The sequence below is a fragment of the Gopherus flavomarginatus genome, chromosome 5 (genome assembly GCF_025201925.1).
Source record: "Gopherus flavomarginatus isolate rGopFla2 chromosome 5, rGopFla2.mat.asm, whole genome shotgun sequence".
In the NCBI taxonomy this organism is placed as follows: Eukaryota; Metazoa; Chordata; order Testudines; family Testudinidae; genus Gopherus; species Gopherus flavomarginatus.
The window spans coordinates 59,095,348-59,122,948 of record NC_066621.1 but is presented as its reverse complement, the minus strand read 5'-3'; the positions used below and the strand labels follow the sequence as shown (position 1 = coordinate 59,122,948).

General features: G+C 46.5%; 1 protein-coding gene across 8 annotated transcripts in view; it reads left to right on the top strand.

Moving 5' to 3' along the window:
• Window positions 1–27,601, top strand: part of DENND2B (DENN domain containing 2B) — a 284,103-nt gene that overhangs the window by 177,102 nt on the left and 79,400 nt on the right. For 6 of the 8 annotated variants that reach the window (XM_050954512.1, XM_050954509.1, XM_050954515.1 and 3 more), the window contains 2 exons: window positions 6,633–6,769; window positions 23,848–23,999. In XM_050954512.1, the coding sequence (XP_050810469.1) occupies window positions 6,633–6,769; window positions 23,848–23,999 (289 nt within the window). The remainder of the gene's footprint in view (window positions 1–6,632; window positions 6,770–23,847; window positions 24,000–27,601) is intronic. The other 2 variants (XM_050954513.1, XM_050954516.1) reach the window with 1 other exon arrangement.

Here is a 27,601-nt window from a genome sequence, read left to right as displayed (position 1 = left end):
CCTGGCTCGCCGGGCTTCAAGCAGTGCTCGTCATGTAAGAAGCCGATGCCTACGAGCGATCCCCACGATGCGTGCCTTAAATGCCTGAGGGAATCGCATATCAGCGAAAAGTGCCGCATTTGCAAGGCTTTTAAGCCTCGCACGAAGAAGGAGAGAGACCAAAGACTCCGCGCTCTCCTTATGGAAGCGGCTCTGTCTCCGGCACCGGCGGCGCAGTCGGCCAATGCTACTCCGGCACCGGACCGCGCCGGCACCGGCAAGACTCCCCGGCACCGACCATCTCCGGCACCGGGAGCAGACTCTCGTCCCTCGACATCTGCAACACCATCCAGGCAGGACCGAGTGGACCGCCCGGCACCTACCCTAGCCGCGGCACCGCCTGCAGGACTGCTGTCGACTCCGGGCCCGGAAGGTCCGTCGAGTCCAGCCCCTCCTAGCTCCCCCTTAAGATCAGGGGTCGAGCTCCGGGTACCGTCTACGCCGGAGACCTTTGCCTCGGCTCGGGACCTGATCGCGATGACGGAGCCATCGCAGCCTCAGCCGGCACCCCCGGGACGGGTAACCTCCAGGGGTAAACCGATGCTTCGAGCGCTGTCTCCCGAGCCCCGGCACCGATCACCCCGGAGGCGTGAACACTCGCGCTCGGGGTGCTGCTCTGAGTCCTGGCACCGCTCTCCCAGGCGGTACCAGTCGTACTCGCGGCACCGATCACCATCTGCACGGTCCCGGTCGGGCTCGTCTCACCGCCGGCACCGAGACTCCAGGAGCCGTTCACCTCGGCGTTCGACGCCTCGGTCGACCTCCCGGCACTGAACTGGTGGTAGGTCCCGATCCCGGTCGACCTCCCGGCACCGCGCCGGTGGCAGGTCCCGGTCTTCGCTGCCGTCCCAGTACCGTGCTCATCGAGGGTCGCGGTCCCGCTCCCGGCACCGACATCGCTCCCGATCCTGATCCGGATCCTGGCACCGGTCATCACGCCGTTCCCGATCCCGGCACCGATGTGTGTCGCGGCACCGAGCCTCGGCACCGAGGGGAGCGTCGGTCTCGGCGCACAGAGTCGTATACCAATCAGGCTCAGCGCCTCCGTGGCCGTCTCGGGAGCCGTCGGTCTCTTCCCAGACTGACAGTGCCTATGCCATGGGCCAGGGCACGCACTCGGCCCTGTTCCAGGACCCTCCCCCACAAGACCGAGGGCCTCAGCAGTGGGGGTTTTGGACCCCTTGGGCGTATTCCCAGGCCCAGGGCCTGCAACACATTACCCCTCGACCTAAGGGGGAACGCAGACCTCCAGAGGCGACGGTATCGAGACCCCCTCACTCTCCGGAAGCAGAGGGCAGGTCCAGTCACCTAGACTCAGAGCTCCCTCCAGGGACGGAGGTGCAGCCCCATACGGACCCCCCCGTGGACACTTTGTTGCCGGGGGTTTCCTCGTCCTCGTCTCCGGATGAGGCAGTGGCGGGTACCTCGTCCTCCAGTCCTCCCCCGCTGGATCTTAAGGCGCACCAAGACCTCCTCCGCCGGGTGGCACAGAACCTGGACTTGCAAGCGGAGGAGGTGTCTGAAATTGAGGACCCGGTGGTGAGCATCCTTTCCGCCGATGCGCCCACCAGAGTGGCCCTGCCCTTTATAAAGACAATCCAGGCCAACGCCAATAACATCTGGCAGTCACCGGCCTCCATCCCTCCCACCGCTCGAGGGGTGGAGCAAAAGTACATGGCCCCGTCAAAGGGCTATGAATACTTATATGTTCACCCGACACCCTGCTTGTTAGTGGTCCAGTCGGTGAACGACAGAGAGCGCCACGGGCAAGAGGCCCCAGCGCCCAAGTCTAAGGAGGCGAGAAGGATGGACCTCCTGGGCCGCAAGGTCTATTCGGCGGGGGCGCTGCAGCTCCGGGTCTCAAACCAGCAGGCCCTCCTCAGCTGCTACTCCTTCAACTCGTGGGTAGCGGCGGGGAAGTTCGCGGAGCTCTTGCCTCAGGACGCCCGCCAGGAATTTTCCACCATCCTGGACGAGGGCAAGAAAGTAGCAAGAACATCGCTACAGGCCTCCCTTGATGCTGCCGACTTGGCCGCTCGGACCCTGGCCTTGGGGCTCATGATGCGCCGAATTTCCTGGCTGCAGGTCTCTGGCCTTCCGCCGGAGCTCCAACATACAATCCAGGACCTCCCCTTTGAAGGCCAGGGCCTGTTTTCTGATAAAACGGACCCGAGACTAAAAGACCTCAAAGACAACAGGGTCATAATACGGTCGCTCGGCACGCACACGCCTGCGACGCAGCGCAGGCCATTCCGGCAGCAAAACCAGCAGCAGCGGCGGCCGTACCCCCAGTTCCGCCCAAGGCAGGACCTCTCTAGGCTCCGCGGCAGGAACAACCGCCGCAGGCAGTCCGGTGGCCAAGCGGGGCAGAACCAAGGCTCCGCCAAGGCCCCTCCAGGGCCTAAGCCTTCCTTTTGAAGGTGCGCCCGAGGGCGCAGTACCAGTTTCCCCTCCGGATCCCTCCCCACAGTTTTCCAGCCGCCTTTCTTTTTTCCTCCCGGCGTGGACCCGAATAACGTCGGACCGTTGGGTCTTGCGTACGGTGCAGGCCAGTTATCGCCTGCAGTTTTCTTCACCCCCCCCCCACCCTCCTTCCCCGTCCCTCTTCAGGGACCCCTCTCATGAGCAATTCCTCCATCAGGAGGTACACGCGCTCCTTGTCAAGGGAGCCGTAGAGGCGGTTCCGGACAACGAGAAGGGCAAGGGGTTTTATTCCCGCTACTTTCTAATCCCCAAATCCAAGGGCAGCCTCAGGCCCATCCTCGACCTGCGGGAACTCAACAAGTATATCGTGAAGTTAAAGTTCCGCATGGTATCCCTTGGAACCATCATCCCATCCCTGGATCCCTGAGACTGGTACGCCACCCTCGATATGCAGGATGCTTACTTTCACATCTCCATTGCCCCCCAACACAGACGTTTTCTCCGCTTTGTGGTCGGCCGCCAACATTATCAGTTTGCGGTCCTTCCGTTTGGCCTCTCTACGGCCCCAAGGGTGTTTACGAAATGCATGGCAGTCGTCGTCGCACACCTTCGACGTTGCCGCATTCACGTCTTCCCCTACCTGGACGACTGGCTGATCCGAGGCACATCGGAGCTGCAGGTCCGCGCCCATGTCGACAGGATCAGCACCCTCTTTGCTGCCTTGGGCCTCGTCATCAATGTGGACAAGTCTACTCTGCTCCCCACGCAGCGGATAGAGTTCATCGGGGCCGTTCTGGACTCTACCCTGGCCAGGGCCTTGCTACGCTTCCCCAGGTTCCAGTCGCTGTCGGCCATCATTCTACGTTTGCAGGCGGCCCCGCTGACCTCTCTGCGAACATGTCTGGCCCTTCTAGGCCACATGGCGGCCTGTACGTTCGTAACGGCATATGCCCGTCTCCGCATGAGGCCTCTTCAATCATGGCTCATTGCACAGTATCGGCCGGCCAGACATTCGTTGGACACAGTCGTCACCGTTCCTCAGAAGGTGCTGGACTCCCTTCGCTGGTGGCTGGATCAGTCCGTAGTCTGTGCGGGGCTCCCGTTCCATCCGCCCCAACCCTCGGCATCCTTGACCACGGACGCCTCAGATCTGGGCTGGGGAGTGCACTGTGGCACCCAGAGAACTCAGGGCTTGTTGACACCTCAAGAGATCAACCTCCATATCAACATACAAGAGTTGAGAGCGGTCCGCCTTGCTTGTCAAGCGTTTGTCCATCTCCTTCAAGGTCGTTGTGTCGCGGTGTTCACCGACAACACGACGACCATGTTTTACATCAACAAGCAGGGCGGCACCAGATCCTCTCCCCTGTGTCTCGAGGCAGTGCGCCTCTGGGAGTTTTGCATAGCTCATTCGGTTCACCTTTCCGACTTCTATCTCCCGGGTGTGCGGAACGCTCTGGCGGATCGGCCGAGCAGATCCTTCCGTTCGCACGAGTGATCCCTCCGTCCGGACGTCGCCCTCTCACTCTTCCAGAGGTGGGGTCGTCCCCGGATGGACCTCTTCGCGTCCAGGCAGAACAGGAAGTGTCGAGCATTCTGCTCCTTCCAGGGTCGGGAACCAGGGTCTCTAGCAGATGCATTCCTGATCCCATGGACAGCCCACCTGTGTTACGCATTCCCTCCCGTTCCGCTGATACACAGGGTTCTCCTCAAGGTGCGCAGAGACAGAGCCCGGGTGATTCTCATAGCTCCAGCATGGGCCAGACAGCTTTGGTACCCCATGTTGCTGGACCTCTCAGTAGCCAACCCAGTTACCCTGCCCCTACATTGGGACCTGATCACCCAGGACCACAGCAGGCTATGTCACCCGGACCTTCCGTCTCTGCACCTTACGGCGTGGCTCCTGCGTGGTTGACAGGCTTGGAGCTGTGCTGTTCTACCCCGGTTCGGGAGGTTCTCATGGGCAGTAGAAAGCCTTCCATCAGGGCGACCTACTCAGCTAAGTGGAAGCGTTTCTCCTGCTGGTGTTCAGAGAAAGCTCTTCGCCCTATGGAGACTCCCGTCACCACTATTTTAGACTACATCTGGTCCCTCAAGACCTAGGGTCTAGCGTTGTCGTCCCTCCAGGTCCACCTAGTGGCCATCTCCGCGTTTCACCCGGGAATGGACGGTTGTTCTGTCTTCTCCCACCCTATGGTGGCGAGATTCCTGAAGGGACTGGAGCGGCTCTATCCACAAATCCGCTCTCCAGCCCCTTCATGGGACCTCAACCTGGTCCTAACTCGGCTCATGGGCCCTCCATTCGAGCCATTAGCTACTTGCTCCCTGCTCTATCTCTCGTGGAAGACCGCCTTCCTAGTGGCCATTACCTCAGCTGGACGAGTGTCCGAACTGAGGGCCCTCACAGTGGACCCGCCGTATACCATCTTCCATAAAGACAAGGTACAGCTGAGGCCTCACCCTTCCTTTCTTCCCAAGGTGGTCTCAGCTTTCCATGTTAATCAGGAGATTTTCCTCCCAGTCTTTTTCCCAAAGCCCCATTCGTCCCGCAGAGAGCAGCAGCTCCACTCGCTAGATGTAAGTAGGGCGCTAGCATTTTATGTGGACAGGACCAAACCCTTCCGCAAATCCCCCCAGTTATTTGTGGCAGTAGCGGACTGGGTTAAGGGGCTGCCGATTTCCTCCCAGAGGCTATCTTCCTGGGTTACCTCCTGCATCAGGACCTGCTACGACCTGGCCCACGTTCCAGCGGGCCGTGTGACTGCTCACTCCACCAGAGCACAGGCATCATCGCTGGCTTTCCTGGCCGCGTACCGATCCAAGAGATTTGTAGGGCGGCGACCTGGTCATCGGTCCACACATTCGATTCCCATTACGCCCTGGTTCAGCAGTCCAGAGATGATGCGGCCTTTGGCTCTGCAGTACTCCAGGCCGTGACCTCTCACTCCAACCCCACCGCCTAGGTAAGGCTTGGGAATCACCTACCTGGAATGGATATGAGCAATCACTTGAAGAAGAAAAGACGGTTACTCACCTTTGTAACTGTTGTTCTTCGAGATGTGTTGCTCATATCCATTCCAAACCCGCCCTCCTTCCCCACTGTCGGAGTAGCCGGCAAGAAGGAACTGAGGAGCGGGCGGGCCGGCAGGGGTATATATCTAGTGCCATAGTGGCGCCACTCTAGGGGGCGACCTGCCGGCCCACTGGAGTTGCTAGTGTAAAAAGTTTCCGGCAAACGTGCACACGCGGCGCATACACCTACCTGTAATGGATATGAGCAACACATCTCGAAGAACAACAGTTACAAAGGTGAGTAACCGTCTTTTCTCCATCACGGGCAATTTTAAAATCAAGATTGGATGTTTCTTTATGCAGTATGCTCTAGGAATTATTTTGGAGATGTTCTATGGACTGTTCTGTACAGGAAGTCAGACTGGGTGATCACAACGGTCCCTTCTGGCCTTGGAATCTCTGAAATCTATGAAGTGCTGAGCACAGCCATGCCTAAATGCCTTTAAAAATCTGGGCTTAGTCTCTCTCTGCCTCATTTCCCCATCTCTACAATGGGGGTAATAGCATTTCCCTACCTCCCAAGGTGGTTGCGAGGATAAAGACAGCAAAGCCTGTGAGGCACCCAGTTACTGTAGGAATGGTGGGTTATGTAAGTGGTTACATAGATAGGACCTGTTCTTTTCATTATGCTGTTTCATCATAATTCCCTTAGGGCTTGATGTTGCCCCCAGACTAATCGGGCATGTTCGGGTACATTGGAGAGTCAGAACCCCACTTGTGTCTGTGCATGGGCTACCCAATCTTAGGTTTCGGTGGAAAGGATGGGGAATGGAAAGAGCTTTTGGTCTACCCGCCAGCACAGTTGAACTGGCTTGTGGGGTACCATAATTTCCTGCTGGTACAGGCCAGCAGCAACATGGAGGAAACAGAGAGGTAATTTTTCCTCTTGGAGGCACAATTCCTTCCCTGCACTATTCCCTGGGCAACACAGCTATGTGCTACTCCCTACTCAGGGGTTGGCCACCCAAGCCCTTAAAGTACAGCTCAGACATTTTCAGTGATTTTGTCATCACTCGGAGAACCAATGAACAGCTGATTCTTTAGGTCATTATAAAACCTTGATACTAATTACTTCATTGCATTGTTTTAAACTCTAGAAAATCCTTTGAGTTTGAAGATGCTTCAAGCCTGCAGTCTATGTACCCTCCCTCCCCAACTGAGAACGGTACAGAAAGCCAGCATAAGTTTGGATCCAAGAGCACTTTAGAGGAGAATGCCTATGAAGACATTGTAGGTAAGGACCTGTTACAGCACATGAAATAGCTACTTGATGTTGAGCAATTGTGGTTAGACAATCCATTGTTGAACAGATGCCCTGAACAAAAACGCTCAGCTGCTGCCAGTAAGAAGAAATGAAATGGGGAAGAGGGGACGTAAATGGGCTGATGCATCAGAGCAAACACATTATTCACAGTCTGCACGCAGGAGGTCTTGATTCCTTCAAACCTCATTGAATGGTCTTATTGGAAACAGATTGGTCAGCCACCCTTGTGCTTTTCATGGACTAACTCACTGTTTCCTGAGGTCTTGGCTTGAAGCCACAGTGGGTTTAAAATGTATGTGGGAGGGGAGGGAACAGTAGATGCAGAGTTTGCAGAACTATCAAGCAGCAGGGCTGTTCTTCTTGGAGTTGTATGGTCAGCCTAAGCTCTGGAGGACTTCTGTGGGGACTGTCCCAGAGCAATTGTTCTGTGATCTCCCCTCACGCCTAGTTGATCGGATTTGTTACAAAGAATTTCATCTTTCTGTGTTGTCAGGAATGCCAGACATTGTCTTGATTAAGCTACAGAAATAAAAATAATCTTCCTCAACCCAAGAAGAAAATGACTGGCCCTTCTTTATTGTATATGTTCTTTTAACATATGCCCGTCAAAAGAAATGTTATAATAATTGGTACTAGGGACTTGGACCACAGATTTTCCAGATGGCCGAGGAGTGCCTGCATTTTTTTTTTTTTGAGAAGGGTGCCCAGCTGGCATCCCTGGAGACTGAAGCCTTCTCATGTGTACACAGAGCAGTTGACAGTGGCGATGCAAGTTTTCTTCCCCGCGCCGTCTGTCTTATCTAGCTGCAATACTAAAGCACCTGTCACTATTGCTGTGGTGTCTAGAGGTTGTGGAGAAAAATGGGACTCGTTCCTGCAAGGGGCTGAATACATTCAACTCCCATTGAAGCCAGTGGCAGTTGAGGATTCTCAGTATCTAGCAGAATTGTGCCCATGGTGGGATCTGCCCAGAAGGAACAGTCAGTCCTTCTTATTCCTTGGTTTAGCTGTCTGCTTTTATCTTCCTTTGGTTTATGCTTTGGCAAAGAGGTAAGTCTCAAAGCGGCGAACAGAGTTATTCTTCTCCTGTCTCTTTTGTGGCAGTGCCCATGAGGTGTGGGCCTGTTGTTGAGAAGGCTCTGCCTCTGGCTCCCTTGGGCTTACAGCTGGGCTCTGTTAGTTGAGATGCTGCTGAAGTGGCACATCCTGGCAGGAGATGCTGCCCTTGGACTAGCACGGGCCTATCCCACTAAGGGACTTGGCAGGTTAATGACAGAGCCTGGCAGCGTACTTCATCCCTCTCCTAGAGAGACCAGCACTAGAAGTGAGAGAGCAGTTGATTTTCCAGGCCCATTCAGCCTTTGTTTTGCCAATTAGTTGTGGTTTTCTGTAATGTGTGTGGTCCATCACTCCTGGTTGGGGTCAGATTACCTTACTAGGGAAATAAAAACCTGTTAAAATATTCCTCTCACTCTCTGTTTTAATTTTTTTAAAGTACAGTGGAGAACCTGATAACTAATATGGATGGACAGACACAGCTGGCCTTATTGCTATAACAGTGTCTCTTTGTTCATCCTTCAAGCCAAATTCTGCCCTTGAGAGGGCAGCTCCCACTGACTTCAGTGTAAATCTGGCACGCACACAAACAGACACATCTGAAGGCAAAATTTTCCCTTCTCTTTTTTAAAACAGCTCAGCTATGCTTTTCCTTTCTCTCACTCAAAGAAGATGCTCCGAGAACTGCACGGGTACTCCTGTCCCATCTGTGCACATAAACCTGCACCAGAGGCTGTGTAGGCAGAAGAATACACTTGGCATGAAGAGTTCTCACTAGTAATCGCAGAACTTCTACATAAGCTGACAGACCCCCTGGGTAGCTGACATGGGAAAACCATATTGCACGTTACATTACACATCACTGCTCAGGGACTGTCAACACGCTGCCAGATGTTAAATTTGTAACACTTGTTTTCCCCCTTTCCGTGTGTTTTTTACATTGTAAAATCAAAACAAAATGCTCAGCATTGGAAAGAATATGCCTTTTGGCTAAAAGGGACCCAGGGTCCAGTATAATAGAATAATAATTTACTCTTCTACCTTCTGAGAACTATAAACCTGCTCCTGAAAGATTATATCTTGGGTACATTGACAGGGCATTGGGGAGAGTCTGCAGTGTTTCTATCAGTGGATAAACAGAGAACTTCATTGTTTTCTACTTCTTTCTAACAGCCTCTTTTCCAAAGTGCTTCATTCAATACATGTTGTGAGGGAAGAATACCTAATGAATATAATTCTTTATAGAAGCCAACACATATTAATAGAGTAAAGCCAAAACAAAGCAGTTAGATCTCAGCCTTTAATGAAAATCTGCTAGTGTAGTCTACTTGATCATTTGTTATCTAACACATTGTATGTCATAATTAATACATAACTGGTAGTTTTAGGCCCAAATCTTTAAAGAGCAGTTTTTTATATGCCATCATAGATTGTGCTCATGCAAGCCAGATGCATGCAAGAGTATATTTTGTAGATTTGGGCTTAAGTCATGGAAAAAAATCACTTTCTGTCACTGCTAACTGGGTTTGCAGATGAATGCTTGGCCTAGAGGTGAAGCTCTGTCTAGCCCATAACTGATTACCTGAGTCATCTATTCACCTAAAGCCTCGCTGGTGACTAACTGACCATGACTGTAGTAATACAGAAAGTTTTGCCAAAATAAATATGAATAATGCTGGTAACTGTAGGGAATCCCAGGCATTGCCATGGAGTTCCTTGCTCCTGGGACAAGACTGCAGAATTTTTTGAAGCCTAAAGATCCATACTTTTCATCCACCTCAAACCTGCTTGCTTCTCATTCTGTCTAAACTCTGTCTTGATGGATGCAGAATTAAATCCATGGGAGCTCTATTATCTGCTGCTAGCATTTGTATTGTGAGCCATTGGTAGCAGAAATCTGTCCTTTCAGTGGAAAATGGATGGCAGTTGTGGATGCTTGTCTTCTTTGAGAAAGAATTATCTGCAAGGGAGGAGTGTCTCTTAAAAGCTTTTACAATATATGGGGCAGTGACATGAGTGCTATCCGATACTGAACTCTATAATCAGAGCTAATATAGGAATCAAACTATTACCTTCAAGCATGCAAGGACCATTCAGATTCATTGTTCTTTGGTAGTAGTTCCTTACTCAATAAACCTTACATTATCCTAATGCATACTTACACCATACTTTTGTCTTCCTTCCTCCGTAGAGTGTTTTCTTTTTCTTCAGGTTGGGGAGGGCAGGAAATAAGGTAGTGGTGGATTATTGTTGCTAATTTATTTTGTTTTTAATTTATATTAGTCAAAGAGCGGAATTGGTGTTTTACACAATAGTTTTAAACTAACTGATAGAACTTGGAAGTCCATTAAAGTACCTACGGTTGCAAGACAGAAGCTTTGTTTAATTTTGTAACATTTTTGTAATTTTCAAAGATTAAATGTAAATTCAAGCAAGAGACTGGAAAATAATGATTCCCTCTGCACTGAGTAGTAAAAGATTAGATAAAAGGGGAGCACATTCTGGATGTTATTCAGAGCTCAACTGAATGTGCGTGGAACCATGTGGGCTTCATTTGTCTTCCATACTGGAGCTTGGTGGAATGTGACAGTCATAGTAAACTTTACATAATTTTGCTTCTTGTGGTTTAGAATGAGCCTTTAATCAGACCCAAATTGCTGTGGCTTTATAAATTCAGTTGGGGAAACCTACCATGCTTGGCTTGGTGTACATTTAGAAAACTATCACAGCAATATAACAGAGATGTCTGAAAACGTTGTTTCTGCTGCTCTTGTAGACAGCAGCATTTCCTGCCATATGTGTCATATGTTTTCAGTTTTCCAGACCCTTTCCCAATGATCAGTGAAATCATTTTGAACGTTGTTATCTTATTAAGTCTAATCTCTGGTATTTCTAAAGCACCTCTCACCTTAGTGTCTAGCCTTTAGAAGAGAGCAAATGGTGTCATTGCCACTGACGGTGAACTAAGACAGTGAGATGAAGACAATGCAAAGCACAGAGCAGTTACTCTCCACAGTTGTAAAACGTTGGTGAAAAATTGATAAAATGGTGAGTAAAAAACAATCAAACAAGAAAATGGGCAACAGTTCATATTAAAAAATAGATTGTTTAAAAAATCTAATTCTACAAGTACAGTAAGAGTTTATGCATGCCAAGAAACACTTCTTACCTTCTGAACCGTCAGAGTGCTAGCAGTTCAACAATATTGGTAGAGCTCATCTCCAACGTGAGGCTTTATAGAAAACCCAGTGTTCAGTGGGGCTGCATGTGCTCACATTGTGTGTTGCATCTTAGCAAGGAACTGTTCACGATCTCTCTGGCACCTCTGCAGTTTCCCTATCCAAGAAGAATGCTACTCTTTTTGCTGAGAAATCTGCCTACCCTGACTGTTGACAGAAAAAGTTTTCCTGAGAAGGGTGGGGCTGACTTGCATTCTTTTCCTCCTTGGAGCTGTATTAATAGTGATTATGTAATTAGAAGCTTTGTGGTTTCTTGTTTCTCTGCTACTTATGAAACCATGAAACCAGCCTTTGTATATGTGTCAGACTGTTCTTCTAACAGGTGTAGTCCTTTACTGGACTTTTGTTTGAGACAGGATTTATTGCAATCACATGCATTGGTGCAGAGATGTCTTGCTCCCATGATAGAGAAGGTTGTCATTATAGCTTGCCAGGTCATACACAACAATTTGTTCATTTACTAAATTTCTGTCTGTAGTGAGTATGGATCTAAACAGGCTACAGATGATGATCTATCATAACTCTAAAAATTAGCAGGTAGATTCATCATCGCTGTTAGTCTTTCAACTGAGACTAGGTCCTAGTTAACCTCAAATTATTTGGCTCCATAATGTTCATTTAAATAGTAGGGAAGAATAACTCCCCTCCACATTAGGAATTTCTAGGTAGAATTCGGTGACGTGTTATACAGGAGAGTCAGACTAGATAATCATCATGGTCTTTTCTGGCCTGAAAACCTATTAAATTGCTGAGAAACAATGGAACTATGCTGATTTATGTCAGCTGAGAATCTGACCCTTTGATTTTAAGCAGGCCTGGCTCAAGAAAAAAAATGTATAAGTACAGCACCTACAAAGAAATTCCCCTTGTTTTAAAAAAATAAATTAAACAAATTGACTTTGGGACACAGTTGTGTAATAACAACATGGAGAGGGAGCACTTTTCCTTGCACTATTGCACTCTCCCTTACACAATACACAAAGAGGACACTACATTATAGACTGAACTTGGAATACTCCAAATGCTTTGTACACACAGGGCCAGATTCACTTTTTCTAGAGTGGAGAGTGGTAAGTTACATCTGGGGTGCAGCCTGCCAGTCTCTGTGAGGGCGGCAGGCAGGTAGCTTTCAGCGGCGCGCCTGCGGGAGGACCGCTGGCCCCGCGGCTTCAGCGGTAATTCGGTGCGGGGACGCTGATGGTGTGGCACCAGCGGACCTCTCACAGGCATGCTGCCGAATCCACATGACCAGCAGACCGCCTACAGGCGCGCCACCGAAGCCTCCTGCCTGCCTGCCGTGCTTGGGGCAGCAAAAAACATAGAGCCGCCCCTGGTTACATCCTGTCCCCAAGCCCCCGGAAGTGACAGATGTGCCACAGAAGAGGGCCAGTTGTCGTATTGCCACTGCCTTCCACCAGGCATTCCTTTTGGTCCGGGGCAGGTTTCAGTTTGTGGCCAGGACTCCATAGGCACACCACTGCTATTGGGACACACTGAACAAATGTGTATCCTGGGTAGTGTTGGTAACGTGCCCTAGTTGTTTAATGCTGCACACTTTGGAGTTGTATTAGCCCTTCCTTCTAAACCCTTGGCAGGTTTTCTGACAGGGTCTTTCCCTCCAGCTGTACTCTTCTGTCAGAATAGCTCCAGGGCTGAATCTATCCTATTAGCTAATTGTCTTCCATACATCCTTTTGTAGGAGATAACTAAGTGCCTGATCCTGCCTCCATGAGAGTTTTGCTCTTATCTTCAATAGGATCAGGATCAGTCCCCAAGTATTATTATGTCCATATTGCAGAAGGGGATACAGTCACATTGAAGTTAAGTGACTTGTCCAAGGCCATATTGGGGAGTCAGTGTCAAAACTTGGACTAGAACTCACTAGTAGCAGGTTTCTGGCTCTAGGTTAGAGTTAGATCACTAGACTGTGTCTCTCTGGCTCACTGTCATGGTTGATATAATCAGCGGTGGGTGGGAGGGTGGGGGGAGTTTCTTGTTCATAAAGTTTAGGTACATTTTCAACCACCATTTAAAATATAATGTAGAATGAACAAGCATGGAAGTTTGATACCAACAAATAGCCACAGTCAGGAAGTGGCCCTGTAGAACTTGCTCCAGTGGAATAGGAATTGCCATTGAGAAGCTGCCAAGTTTCTAGATAGACAAGATATTAAAGGAGGACAGAGAATACAGAAAGGGGGAAGAGGGAAAGGGGAAAGGATAGTCAGTTGCATTTGTTGGTGGTATGCATATATCTGTGCAAAAATCATTGCATTGATTAACCGGGATCCCAACTGGAAATTATTAGGAAACAAGGTGATTTTTATTTTAAAGTTGGGCTATGAAGTTCAAGTCCAAATCTGGATGCTAACTCCCTGAAAGAGGGGCATTGCTCATTATAGAGATAGGAGTTAGCTTTAAAATTTAGCTCTAGATTCAGATCTGATCTCTTTTTCTCCCACCCTCCACATCCAGAGTTTTTATTTTGGCCTATTATGGGGACCGGAGACCGTCACAAATTCCTAATCTGGTTCCAAACTTCTCCAAAGTTTAGGGATGTCCAGAGTCAGGATTTTGGTTCAGACCCATCTCTCTTTTATTTATTTGTCAAACATTCAGAATTTATTTGAGGCCAGACAAAATGCTCCTTTGAAGCCTGTGAAGCTCCCAGTCAGCTGAACCATACATGATTTTATTTTTATTTTTAAAAATTGGCTTTAAATAAAAGGTGATAGTTAAGTTGTGTTGGAAATCTGGCCTTCTGAGAACGGATGTAAGGCAGGAAAAGGAGACACACAGAAAAACTAAGCAGCTTAAAGTAGATGCAGCTGCTGTCAGCCATTATGTGCGCTTTAATGTCTGCAGAACTGCTGCAGTCTACTGAAGAAAATTGAAGGACTTGTAGTATTTCTAAAATTAAGATGGAATTTCTGAATGGGGTTCCAGCACTCCGTCCCCTTTTGCTTTGGGGGCTATATTGGGAAGAGTTTGCAGCATAGGGGAGCTGCTCCCTAGAATGCGGAGAATGCAATGGTGGCTGGGGTTTGTGAGGAATATGTACTGGGAGGGAGGTTCTGTGTGTTCTCCTGATCATCACACCTGTCCTCAAGCCACTCAGTTGAGTCCTGTATGTTTCAATAGCCTATGGATAATTGGAAACTTAAACTAGTAAATGTTTATAGCTGCATATGGCATTGTAAGGGTAGATAGAGACAATGCCAACTGAAATATCACACTTCTGTCTGAAATACCATTAGCTACAGATATTTCAACCAGGGGCGGCTCCAGGCACCAGGATGCCAAGCATGTGCTTGGGGCGGCAAGCCACTGGGGGTGCTCTGCCAGTCGCTGCAAGGGCGGCAGGCAAGCTGCCTTCGGTGGCTTGCCTGCGGAGGGTCCACTGGTCCCGCGGCTTCAGCGGACCTCCCGCGCCTGTGGGAGGTCCGCCGAAGCCACAGAACCAGCGGACCCTCCACATGCCGCCGAAGGCAGCCTGCCTGCCGTGCTTGGGGCGGCAAAATGCCTAGAGCCGCCCCTGGTTTCAACTAACACCTAAGAAGACCAGAACCAGGGTAGATTAGAGGAACAAAATATTGCCTCTAGTCTTTCTGTTTGTTGTTATGCACATTTCATTTTGTGGTTTGTCTAGCGTAGCTGGTCAGTTTCCCCTGCTGTGGGTCTGGGTCTTTCTCACAGCAAGAGGGGAAAGCAAAACATTGAAAAAATAAATGATTGTAAAACTACAAAATTGGCAGAGGTACAAAGGAGTGGGCAGAGTTTAACTTGTTTGTTTGTTTGTTAATTCACTAGATTTCAAGGTGACTCAGCCCATGTAAATCTCATGCTCCATGGCCTTGACGGATCCTCACGCAGGCTAGTGAGAAAAATGTCCCTACCTGACTTTCAGAGCACTGCAAAATTGACCAGGTGCAGGGTTTTCATTACTTTCTCCAAGTCTAGTGTTTCCCAAGGTCTAGGGTGCAACCCCCAAGAAAGTGTGGATGACTAGATGTTGTGGGTGGGGGTAGGCCAATCTCTCAGTTGCTCTCCAGAGTGAGCAGTTGGTTATGGGATAGAACCGAGGGAATTGTGGGCATTTGATTTCACCATCCCACACCAATTCCCATAATACACAGTGACATTTTCCCATAAGGTAGTGTTCCAGAAGGCAGAGCAGAGGCCACTGGGATGCCTTACCACTGTGTAACATGCTTTTGCTGATACAGCTTGATGCTGCGTGGACTCAATGCGCTGTCACAAGTGTCTGAGAGGGAACTAACTACGTAAGTAGTATTGTTGGTGACAGAACTCTTACTGGTACTACTTTCTAGTGTGTAGACAAGTCCTACGCTTAAAAAAAGAGTAGATTTCTAGCTGTTATGGTTGTGAAGGAACCTTCAAAACATGAAGTGACCCTAAATGACGCATAGACATTTGGCTGAGTTTTCAGAGAATCTGAATCAATAGCTTTAAGGTGTGAGCTGCCCCATCTATTCCAATGGATCTAATGACGATACTTGAAATGTCAAGATTGTTACCTATTTCACATCAAAGCCTGTAAGAAAGAAGTGGTGTGTGTGTGTGTGTGGTGGGGGGCAGGGGGAATGAGGTTGTGAAGTTCTACCCCAGCATGGCCAAAAGGAGGTGGCATAAATGAGGTGGGCGTGGGAGATGTGTAAACTGACAAGTGTTGACCTTTAACAACACATGGAAGGGCTGCTGGATGGGGAGAGGGCTTGATTGGTTTGATTTTTTTCCCTTGAGGAGAGCTCAGCTTTCAATCATTTGGGAAACACTTCATTGATCCGTTCCAGTAGGACAATTCCTTGTTTCCTCAACCAGTTAGCAGTTAAGCACTAGAACTTCCGTGAGCCATATCCCAGGACATTTAACAAATACATATGAAGAATTAGTTGCTTTACCAAGTCCTATTTTCCGCAAGTCAAGAGCTAATGAATTGATGATTGAGATCCAGTCGGAAAATAATCCTGCTTGATTTTCCTTTCAAGCTAGGACGTGTGCAGAGCTTTTCCAGTAAACCTGGAAATGGCTCAATAGAGGGAGTGCTTGGGCTCTCGATGTTTCCAGCAGAATCCTGTCATTGCATATCGTATTATTATCATCCATCATACTATCATATCACACCAAGACAGAGTGTCAACTCTGAGAGAGGTTAGAATTGCCCAATTCCCAGGAAACTGAAGCAGCCTGACTGTTTGAGAACTTACGTCTTTGCGTTCAATGCCATGCTTGTATCTCCATTGAAGCATGACACCTGTGACTTTAGATTAGCTGTCTGCTGAGCTCCATGTAAGCTTGAAAGCTCTCTCTCACGAACAGAAGTTGCTCCAATAAAAGATATTACCTCACCGACTTTGTCAATCAAAGACAGAACAGTGATTGGTACAGGATGATGAGGGCCCAGGTGGTGGTTGGGTCTGAAAGGGAAAGGTATTGCCCTGTCTTCCTTTAGCAGTCTGGAAAGCATAGCAGCTTATAGAGAATGTAATTGTGGCAGTGTTCATAATAGATGTTGTAAGGTAATGGTAGCCAGAGCACATTAAACAGCATTCATATGTGCATGTCAAAGCAAGGCCAAAGAGCATTCTGGCTGTCCTGTCCTGTTGGTAATCAGACTGCTGATTTGTTGCTACAATGAGATATTTGGGATTCAGTTATTTTAAAATGTTGTCCTGGGCCTTACATATATTCCCCAGTATCCTTCGTAGAGTCTGTCCTCACAATTACAGTTTCTACTATAATTTGTTTTAAAAGTCTCCTTGAGCCACATGACCAAGTGTTCTGGATTTATAGCAGTCAGCTCTGCAGGTCAGGAAGATGCAAAGTAAGGGGGCCTGATTCTGATCTGACATAGCCTAGTCTAAATCCACATTGAAGCCACTGAAATAAATGGTTTTACACCAGGGTGTTAAACCAGCATCAGCAAGAGCAGAATATCAGGCACAGGGATGTTATACTGTGCTAATGTTTGGTCGCCACCTATATTTATTAAAGTGATTTTGGACTGTATCTGAGATGGATGACTGCTTTGCTGGCAAATATTTTTATTGGTCTATCAGCCGCAGTTGTTCATCTGTAACTAATACTGTTAGTATTGCAAATCTGAGCTCTTACAGTCCCCACAGAGAAAGTGGAAAGAGGAAATTCTCTGTGATACTCTTCTGGTTATCTTACTGCAAAGCTGGAAAAGATTAGAAACTGCAGTTTATGAACCACAGCTGGGGACTAACATGCCTATGGACCAGGGCTCAAAGAACAGATCCCATCTAAGGCTTTTTTCCTTTGGAAATGTAGTACTCCATGCTGCAGACACTGATCCTTTTTCTCCTTTAAAAGCAGGCTTTAAGAATTATATACAGGTAAAAGTCTCTAACTCGGTTCTCAACTGCTGTAGCTGTGGAGCAGATATGCTGTGCTTTGCATGTACTTTGTTATATTAATTCATCCTTAAACACTAAACTCCTAGGGCCAGATTCTCAACTAGGGTAAATTGGTATAGCTGCATTGAAGCTGAGCTACACCAATCTATACCACTGGGAATCTTGTCCTCAGTACTATATGATGGTGCAGAGATTTTGTGGTTCTCATCCATGTGCTCTGAAAGTTCCTCCCAGAATACATGCAGACATCTGGTTTCTCCCCAGAAGATGGTGATATTGGTCTGTACTGGGGTAGGATGATGGTAAAATGCATGAGCTGGGCATACCTGGAATGCTGCTTTAATGTGATTTCAGTGCAGGTGTCTGGCTAATTCGCTGCTGAGCTGCTCTTTTGACTTTTAGTGGGGTAGGTGTTCTGGGCTCTGAAGCCTAAGTAATACATGCAGTCTTCCCCACTCACTCACACCTACATCCCCCTGAATTGCCATCTGTGGTTCTCCAGATGCAGCAGAGAGAGAATTCCCTAATCACCCTCCCCAATTCCCTGCTTGGAAAACTGTACTTTGTCTCCATCTTCTGCAAATGAGGTTGGGCACCCGAAGCCCCTGAGCCTGATGGAGTATTGCTGCAGCCTAATGGCAGTCCTGAGCAGGATGCAGAAAAGGACTGGTTTGGGAATATATGGCTGGGGGGGAATATGTGATCAGAACTGGGGGAAGGAAGCTGGATGATGCCCCACATGCCTGACTTCACAGAGATACTGTAAAATCCAGAGGATGCCAAGGGTGGGTGCAGCCCAAAAGCAAGCACAAGAAGTTGGGGATGATAGCTGGGGTCCCGTAGAAACCTGTCCCCCAAAGAAAGGAAGTGTGTGTTGGTACCAGTACATACAAAATACTTCACTGATGTACCCATACATTTCCTTTTAGCTCTTTCTCTGCCTCGTTTCCCCTGCCTCTGCCTCTTTCTGCCCCACTCCTACTCTTGTTTCCCCTAAGCTTCTATACACGGCTGCTGCTTTCCCTCCAATCTCCCCTTTAATGGCCACTGGAGCAATTTTCCCTACCAGCTGTAATTTGCCAATTCACTGTGATGTAACAATTATGAATTATCAATTTGTTTTTTGTCCTGACCGTACTGTGGACATGCGATGCACATTGTGTTGTACAGTCAATGCCCCTGGCATTTACCAAGACTCAGTCGCTTGGTATATGTTACATTTGAGTCTTTTTGGTGCAAAGAAATGCAAAGGCAGTGATGAAAACGTATTCAGCGCTCCATGACTCACTCGTTTCCTTAGAATAATTCTTTCTCCCAAAGTAGGAAAGAAACTGATACACTCCGCTGCCCTGTGTAAATGGCAGAGGCATCTGTATGCAGTTTTTCTTTCCACCATCCCATTTTTCACTCTTTTCTCACTGTGAGGCTGGCTTGCTCAGTTTGACTCGGCTTCCCATCTGCTACGTCTGAGGGGCTGAACAGCAGAACATTCTGTGCTGCTTCCCAACTCTGTGGGGCTGCCTTACAGAGCATCGCAGAATGAAGAATTACAGCCACCAGCGGAAACTCATCAGAGCTTAAGCTCCAAGGCACCGCATTCCTCACAGCTTTCCAAAGAAGCTGATTATTTTACCATGACTTTTTACGGTGGACCAATCATTTTGTTGCCAATGAGACCATTCTGTAGATTTACCATGTGTTAACTCAGCAATCCTGTACGTAACGCTCAAGGAAATGGGAAACAAAAGAGGGCTTGTAAAGGAAGCTGATCTGCAAGCACGGACCAGGAGTAGTTTTTGCCAACAGTTTAACAGTTAACGTGACAGTATACAGTCACAGGGCCTGATCCAGCTCCCATTAGAGTCAATGGTAGTCTTCCCATTGCCAATAGTGGAAGTTGAATCAGCCACATATGGACAAAGGAAACGTCGTCTCTTTGGCTTCCAATAGAGGCCTTGTTAAAGGCAGTCTTCCTCTCCTTCATGACAAATAGCAAAAGGAACAAATCAAAAGGACTCCACCCGGTAACAATCCAGAATGCCTGTGGGCTCCCCTCCTGCACAAAGTCCAGTTGTATGTAAAAATGCTACACTGCAGACTGACTATTCTCCATGGTTCATGGCTCCGGCAGGAGTGTGGCGTGGGATGGGGCTGAGGTCCAAAAGGCACTAGAGTTTGGGGAAATACAGAGACTGAGTTTATGAACCCATGGAACCAGCCCAACTGTATGGAGGATGGTCATCTCCAGGGCACCCCCTTGTGGCACTAGGTGACCCAGTAAGAAGCCCCTTGCCTCAATTTCCCTTTTCCAGGCACTTCCATCATATGTGAGAAGGTTGCTCCTCTGCCCACCTGCAGCAGGCCATGGCACAACTGGTGATCTGCCTCAGTTTTCCCCTTCTGGAATCCCAGTAACTCTACACAAGCTTTCCACATATCACTAGTCCTTTGTGGGATTCATGTATTACAAGAGCCCCCCAACCATAGTCCAGAATCCCCCCAACGCAGCCCAAACAGTGCAATCTCTCTTCCATGTCCCAGTAATTCTTCAACACACCCCACATAGCTCCAGCATTTCTCACAATGCTCCAGATTGTCTCTGGAGGAATGGCTCTGGCCTCTCTCGCCACACCTCACCCCACCTTCTCCAGCTGAGGTGCTTCCCCACCCTGTTTCCTTCCCAGGGCAGGTTCTAGCTTTCATCAGCAGGCTCACCCTGCCATCATTCCCTAGCCCTCCCTGGCCTTCTGGCTTCAGCACTCCAGCTCAGAGAGCCAGCACACGTCTCTCTCTGCTGCCCTCAGCCTTTAGCCCTCTCTGGCTCGGAATTTTACAGGTTACCCCCTGACTGCTTTTCTCTTTCTCCAGCCTGATCGGGCTCCACTGCTCAACCAGGGAACTCTCACTGCTCTCTCCTGCAGGGGCTCCCCTCCTGAAGCTCTCAGCCCAGCTTGGCTCTTCCTTTGGATTCTGGCTTCTCTGCTCTCCCTCTGTGGGCTCTGAACTCACCCTCGCTTTTGGGCTGTCTTTCATTTTTAACTCTGAGGGACAGCTCCACTCTTTTCATTACACTAAAGTAGGGCTCACCTGGACTGGGACAGGAGAGCTGGACCCAATTTCATTTAAGAGGCCAGCCACCCTATTACAGAGGGATTCTTCTTAGCTTGGCAGCAGCACTCCTATCCCACAGCCATAGCTGCACACCTGGACCAATAACTCTACTGCCACTGGCTGCCAGGTCCCACTTCCCTTGATTACCTTAAAGAGGGGAGTCACAAAATACACAGTCACTGTTAGGCTGCTTGAGGCAGCATTAATTGTCCACCAACGTCTCTTTCAGCTTTCCTGCAATCTGGTAGTGAGGGGGGAGTGGTTTTCCTCCAGCCCTTTCTACCTATTCCTGACCCCATTCATTTCTTCTGCATGGTGCAGGGGAAGAAGGAGGGGCAAAGGTGACTATACAGAGCAGGCAGGGACCCACTTCTGTGTATAAATGGGCCCACTGGGGCTCTTTTTGCAAATTGGCTTCTTTCTGCACCATCCAGCAAAGAGAGCATATGGACTAAAAATGGTAATTATCCAAGGCTTGAAAAGTGAATTAGACCTGAGAAGATCAAATTCCTCCCAGAACTTCCCTGGATTACACTAAGGAGGAATTTGGCTCGAGTTCCTCTTTCAGTAGAGGACTCACATCAGAGGATCTTTCTCTGGTCTGTGTCACTTTGGTAACACTGTGCCCTCTTTTTTCCTCTCAGAATACTCTTGGCACCTATCTCTATCTTTCTTATTTTAGGTAAACATTGCACTGTCCTTTACTCCTTAGATTTAATTGGATTTGAACCATTCCATGTTACTTAAATTCATGAAAAAAGAAAAGGAATGTTTATCTATTGACGGATGGGCTCATTTCTGCTCTGGGCTTTGGATACTATACAAATGAATGTAATAACATTCATTTTGACAGGAAAGCGTATGTTTAACCACTGTCTAATGTATTTGGGTATTTTGAAGTCCATTAATCCATTCTGAAATGCTTCCTTGACCCCATACTTGACTTATTGGCTTACAAGGAATTTTAATGTAGTAGCTGCAGTCCAATTCACTGTGCGTAAGTAAAAAAGGCATTTTGTGAAGTTGACTCTTTATGATAACAATAACTAGAGCTGCATGATATTAAAAATCTCAGCTTTACAGATAATGGCAATAGTTATTATTTTTCTTCCTGTGAAAGATACCGCATCAGTTTGACTGGAGATTCCCAGGTTCTCCTGTAGCATTTGTAACTTTAGATTTATATTGTACAGCATATCTCACCCCAAAGCCTTTAACTCCGTCAACTGTCTTTCATTTGAATCTAAAGATGTCGATTTTATATAGTCACTGGCTTCACTAATACAATATGTACAATTAGATTCCATGCTTATGAGACAATCATCTGTGGCTGCCAATTGAAACATTCTCTAGCAGCAGCAGCAGCAGCAACTATCCAATCTTTCTAATTAAAACAATACTAAAATATTCAGTCTCGTGTGTGTGTGTGTGTGTCTGTCTGTCTGTCTGTCTGTCTGTCTGTCTGTCTATGATTAATGGCACTGCCTAAAGTTTAAAGACTGTACTTCAGTATCTTCCATTATTGATGTAATACTTTTTCTCCATTCGCTTGATGCACATATATATGTGTGTGAGATATATGGCATGAAAAAATTAGTGCTAATGCAGTGTTAAAGTAAAAAAAATAAAAAAAAAATTCAAGCACTCAACATTTAAAAATTTACAACTGAGGTTGAAAGCTCAACCTGAACTTTGCCCTCCTGTGCACAAGGAGACAGCATGATATAATGGTTAGACAATTGGACTGGGAGTCAGGTGGTGTGGGTTGTAATCCTGGTTGTGCTGTAGACGTGCTGTCGCTTAATTTCTCTGTGCCTCCGTTTCCCCATTGTAAACTAGGGATAACAATGCTTACGTTTAGTAAAATGCTTTTAAATATCTAGATGAAAAGTATTTTATTGGCACATATATTAATTATTAATATATTATTATAACTTTGCATAATTATACTGTAAATTGTCAACTAGTACAACGTATAATATAATACAAACTGAATTTCTTATGCACCCTTATGTGTAGTAAGTTGCATTACAGTATATACAGTGTAAATATCAGGCTTGATTTTCAAGTCTCAGTGGGGTCTACCAATCAAACCCAGTTTGAAGAAAATCAGTTCGAAAGTTTAAGGTTATGAACATCTAACACTGAATTTTGAGAGTTTGAGACAGTCTTGAAGTTTGATGATCGCCATTTTGGAATGATCCTTTGATAACCATGAGACTGGAATGATCCTGAGCAGGGATAACCCAAAGTTTGAAGCTACATCACTGATATACTGTTCTAAATAAATTATTGAAAAAGGTTTCAAATTCCCCATTTTCAGAAGTACATGATAACTAAAATGACTTTATCCAGGTCCCTCAGGGAGAAGTGTATTCATCCTGAGTGTACCGAGAAGGTGGAGCTCTGCACCTCCTTAAAGAGTAATGGTTATCTTTTGTTATCAGAACATAAATCTAGACCACAAAATTTGTATCTGGATGTCTGCACTAAAGTTCACAAATGTTGGCCCATTTTTACTTCTAAGGGTTAGAATAATGCTTTCCCCATAAGTCGTGTTTAATAAATTAATTATTTGGACCTCTTTATACATTACTGGCCAAATGTGTCCTCGTGATCTATGGAGAATATTGATTTAGACAAAATTAAAAGAGAAAGAAGTATTTAATTGGGGAGTAGGAAGTATTTTTAGAGATAACTTTGAGAAGGCAATAGGAGTGGTGGAAAAAAATGGTGAACCGCACTCTTCTTGTTGCCTCATCGTTCACACATTTCTTTTGGCATTATTGGGTTTAGATGCTATTCCCTCTTCACCTTCTCTGGCAAGAGACCACAGAGGTAAGGTAGTAAGTAATAAAGGTTGAAATACTTTGGTTTAATGGTAGTGTGTTGAGAACTGTTCAGTGCTATTCATTTAACTCTGTGAGAGGCTGCTATGGATGCGTAAAACCCACCAATATGTTTTAAAATAGGTATCTGCCTTTGATTTTAGATGTCAGTAAAATTTGCCCAGCTGTGGATGTTCAAAAGCAAGTCTTGTGAAATCTTTGCATTTTAATAAAAAAAAAAAAATGCCGACATCATAGCCAAGATCTACTCCAAATACTTCCAGCTGCAGTTGAAGGGATGACTCATGCTGAAAGCTGAGGAGCTTTGCTATGACTCTTTCACTTGGTTCACATGATTATTTTTTTTAACATTCCTGTCTGTTTTTCGTTTCTTTAAAAAAAAAAAAAATGAGAAGGAGATTCACCCAAGGAAAATCCATACGAGGATGTGGAGCTAAAAGGCCGTCACGCAGGCCGAAAATCCCAGCAGCTCTCTGAGAATTCCCTAGATTCTTTGCACAGGATGTGGACTCCGCACGACAGGAAGTACACATCACCTCCCCAGGTAATTCAAACTTCTTAGAGTATAAGCCTTCATTTCTTACTGTGATTTAAGTTATTTTTAACCTTTTGCAAGAGAATCAACCCGGACATAGCAGGAACAATAATTGTATCCAAGTGAGAAAGGGCATAAAGAAAAACAGGTTAGACAAACACTTCAAATAGTTGCTGTAAACACTTTAATGGCCATAATCTAGATATTCTTCAGCATCAATTTAGGGTAAAGGTTTATTGTTACTCGGAACAATGCTGATATTATTAAATATATTAATTGTTACTATTTAGAAATGCCGATTCTGATCCAGGACCCTTTGCAGTCAATGGGAGTATTTCCACTGATTGTAATGGGAACTGAATCAGGCCCTAAACCCTTGTGATTACTGAGCCTTTCCCTACATCCATTCAAAATTCTCCAGTGGACTTTTAGAAAGGACGGAACAAAGAAGAAACGCTTTTTCATGTTGTGCAAGTGTTATGTGGGGCTCACTGAGCAGTGAGGTAACTTATGTTATGTTATATTGTAAAATAGCTGTTATTACCAAATTTTGAAAAAAACCAAACACAATATTAAATGCATAATGAAAAGGGAGAAAGACAAAGTATCACACTTTTTCCCCCCAAAGAACAAAATTAAAAAAAAAAAGAAAAGCCTGAATGCCTACATTCTGGACCTGACTTGGCTAGAACTGTGTGAACTGTTGACAGCACAGTGCAAAGACCTGGAAGTCGGAGACGTCTGTATTTTGTGGAGAATTTCCCAGAGTAGTCCAATTTTGTGTGTAAGTTGTGAAACGATGTTGGGTTTTTGTTCGATATACGAGAATTTTCACTCAAAAATGGTCCTAGTCTCAAGCACAATTGTAGATTTTAAAATACACCTCTAGCGCGATATAACGCTGTCCTTGGGAGCCAAAAAATCTTTCCACGTTATAAGTGAAACCGCATTATATCGAACTTGCTTTGATCTGCCAGAGTGCGCAGCCCTGCCCCCCCCAGAGTGCTGCTTTACCGCGTTCTATCCGAAGTCGTGTTATATCGGGTCGCATTATATCGGGGTAGAGGTCTATATGTGTATATATAATGTTAAAATAATATGCATGTATTACTTTGACATTCAAAATTTCATTTTGGTCAAGATGTATTTTTGCATTGAATCAAGCAGACATTCACATCGATTTCATGAAAAGGTCACAAAAAGGCACATTTCCATCTTGAGAAATGGCCTCGAACCAAACTGGTACTATTTCATCACTAAATTAAATCTTTGGGATCTTTTTGGCACCATGGTCCATAAAACTTTCGTAGTGCCAGCCTTTACAGTTCACATGATGCTTCAATTATAAAACAGGAACACTGGCAAAAAAGGAGGACTAAATAAGGCCAGCAAAGGGTCACTGAAAAGGCAATGACAAATGTAGAATGAGTAAGAAGGCAGAGGAGAAAAAATTGTAGCCACAACAGAGATGAAAGAGTTACCACAGATGTTGATGATGATTTACTTGTATTATGTAGCACCTCGAGGCCCCAAATGAGATTTTCCCCACTGTGCTTGGCACTGGAACAGATACATAGTGAGACACAGTCCTTGCCCCCAGGAATGTGCAGCCTAAATAGACAAAACAGACAAAGGGTGGGAGAAAGGAAGGTTTATTCTCCCCATTTTACAGGCGGGAAGGTGAGGCAAAGATTGATTAAGTGACTTGCCCAAGGTCACACAGGAAGTCTTTAGTTGCAAAACCAGTAATTGAACTCAGATCCCCAGAGTCCTAGCCTAGTCATAGGCACAAGACTGTCCATCCACTGATAACTTCTTTCTGACATGGGACCAGAAATTTGAATTAAATTCTGTCATAGCTATGGTGTCATTTTGCCTAGATATAAAGCAAGTAGATGGCTACTGTAGCTCATCCATGAACCTGTAGGATTCTTCAGTGCAGGGCCGCCCAGAGAGGGGGGCAAGTGGGGCAATTTGCCCCAGGCCCTGGGCCCCACAGGGGCCCCCACGAGAGTTTTTCAGGGCCCCTGGAGCAGGGTCATTCACTCATTCTGAGGGCCCCGGAAAACTCTCGTGGGGCCCAAGCCCCCGGAGCTTCTTCCACTCTGGGTCTTCGGTGGCAATTCAGTGGCGGGGGGAGGTCCTTCCACTCTGAGACCTGCCTCTGAAGTGTCCCAAAGACCTGCGGCGGGAGGTCCTTCTGCCCTTGGACCTGCTGCTGAAGACACTAGGCCCCCTGAATCCTCTGGGTGGCCCCGCTTCAGTGATTCAAAATAGAAAAGTCACCGTCTCCTGATGAACAGTCACTTTAGCTACTTTTCATCACCCAGTTTTTCCAACGCTGTATTCCCTTAAAATCATGCATCATGATGAACAATATGGAAGAGATCAGGAGGTCAACAAGGTTTGGACAATCATCTCCCAGCTGAATTCCTGTCACTAAGCTGAACACTGTTGATGATTTTTCTGGCTTGAGAACTTGTGGTTACCAAAGACCTCAAATGCTGGTCTGCTGTCCTTCTGAACCCCACTGTGGTTTTGATCTTCTTTCCAATTTGTTTTTTAATATTTGAAGGATTCAAATTAAAAAAAGAAAATGTTTTATTGATGGCATTGTCTGTGACACAAATCCCATGTACACCTATCAGTAAAAAACCATGCTTAAGCATATAGAATATTTAGCCCCTGGAGCTCTTTAAAGAATAATGATTGCTGCAGGAATATGAGACCGTAAATCTAGACCCCAAAAGTGCTGGTTTGGGCTTTAGTTTGTTAATCTGTTTGTTGGAGCAAGTAGACTTATTACTGTAGTATATTAGTAACTGGCAGTATTAATAGTAAGATTAATAAATACCACTTAATAACATCTTTCATCTGAGCATCTGATAGCACTCTAGAAACCTTGATTAGGCCTCTTAAAATATCTGAGTTAGGCACAGTAATTATCCTGATGCAGGTAGGTAAACTGAGGCATGGAGAGATTAAGAAAGTAGTGCTTGCCCACATTTAAACAGTGGCTGGGCTGGAAAAAGAACCCAGAAATCTTGGCTCCCAGTCCACTGCGTTAACCCCTGGGCAGCAGTACAGTACATTGCTGCCACACAATACCAAATACTGTTAGGAATCCTAGAATTGTTCTTGCCCATAGATTGCTTAATTGATGTAGTGAGACTCAGCCTTCCCACAGTGATCAGCTAAGCAGATTCATGTTTGAAGAAGTTTTCAGAAGATTCTTCGTGAACGTGAGACGGAGGAAAAACTAGGTTTCAAGTTCTTAAAATGATTGAGATAGTCTTTACAATATAGGGCAAGGCAATGTTATAGAAAAACAGAAGGCCTGATTTCCCCATACCAGTGACACACCACTGACATCAGCGGAGTTACTCCTGATTTACAGGAGTGTAAGGGAAGGGAGAATCAGACCCACTGTGTCAGTGCTCTGATGTCAGCCATACTTTTATATTGGGATACCATATTAACATGTACACTTTATTAAGTTATCTGACCTGCTCCCAACAACATTTGTGGATGTTTAGGGCCCTGATTCAAAATCCACAGGAGTCAATGCAAAATTTTCTGTTGCCCTCAGTGCGCTTTGTATCAGGTCCTAG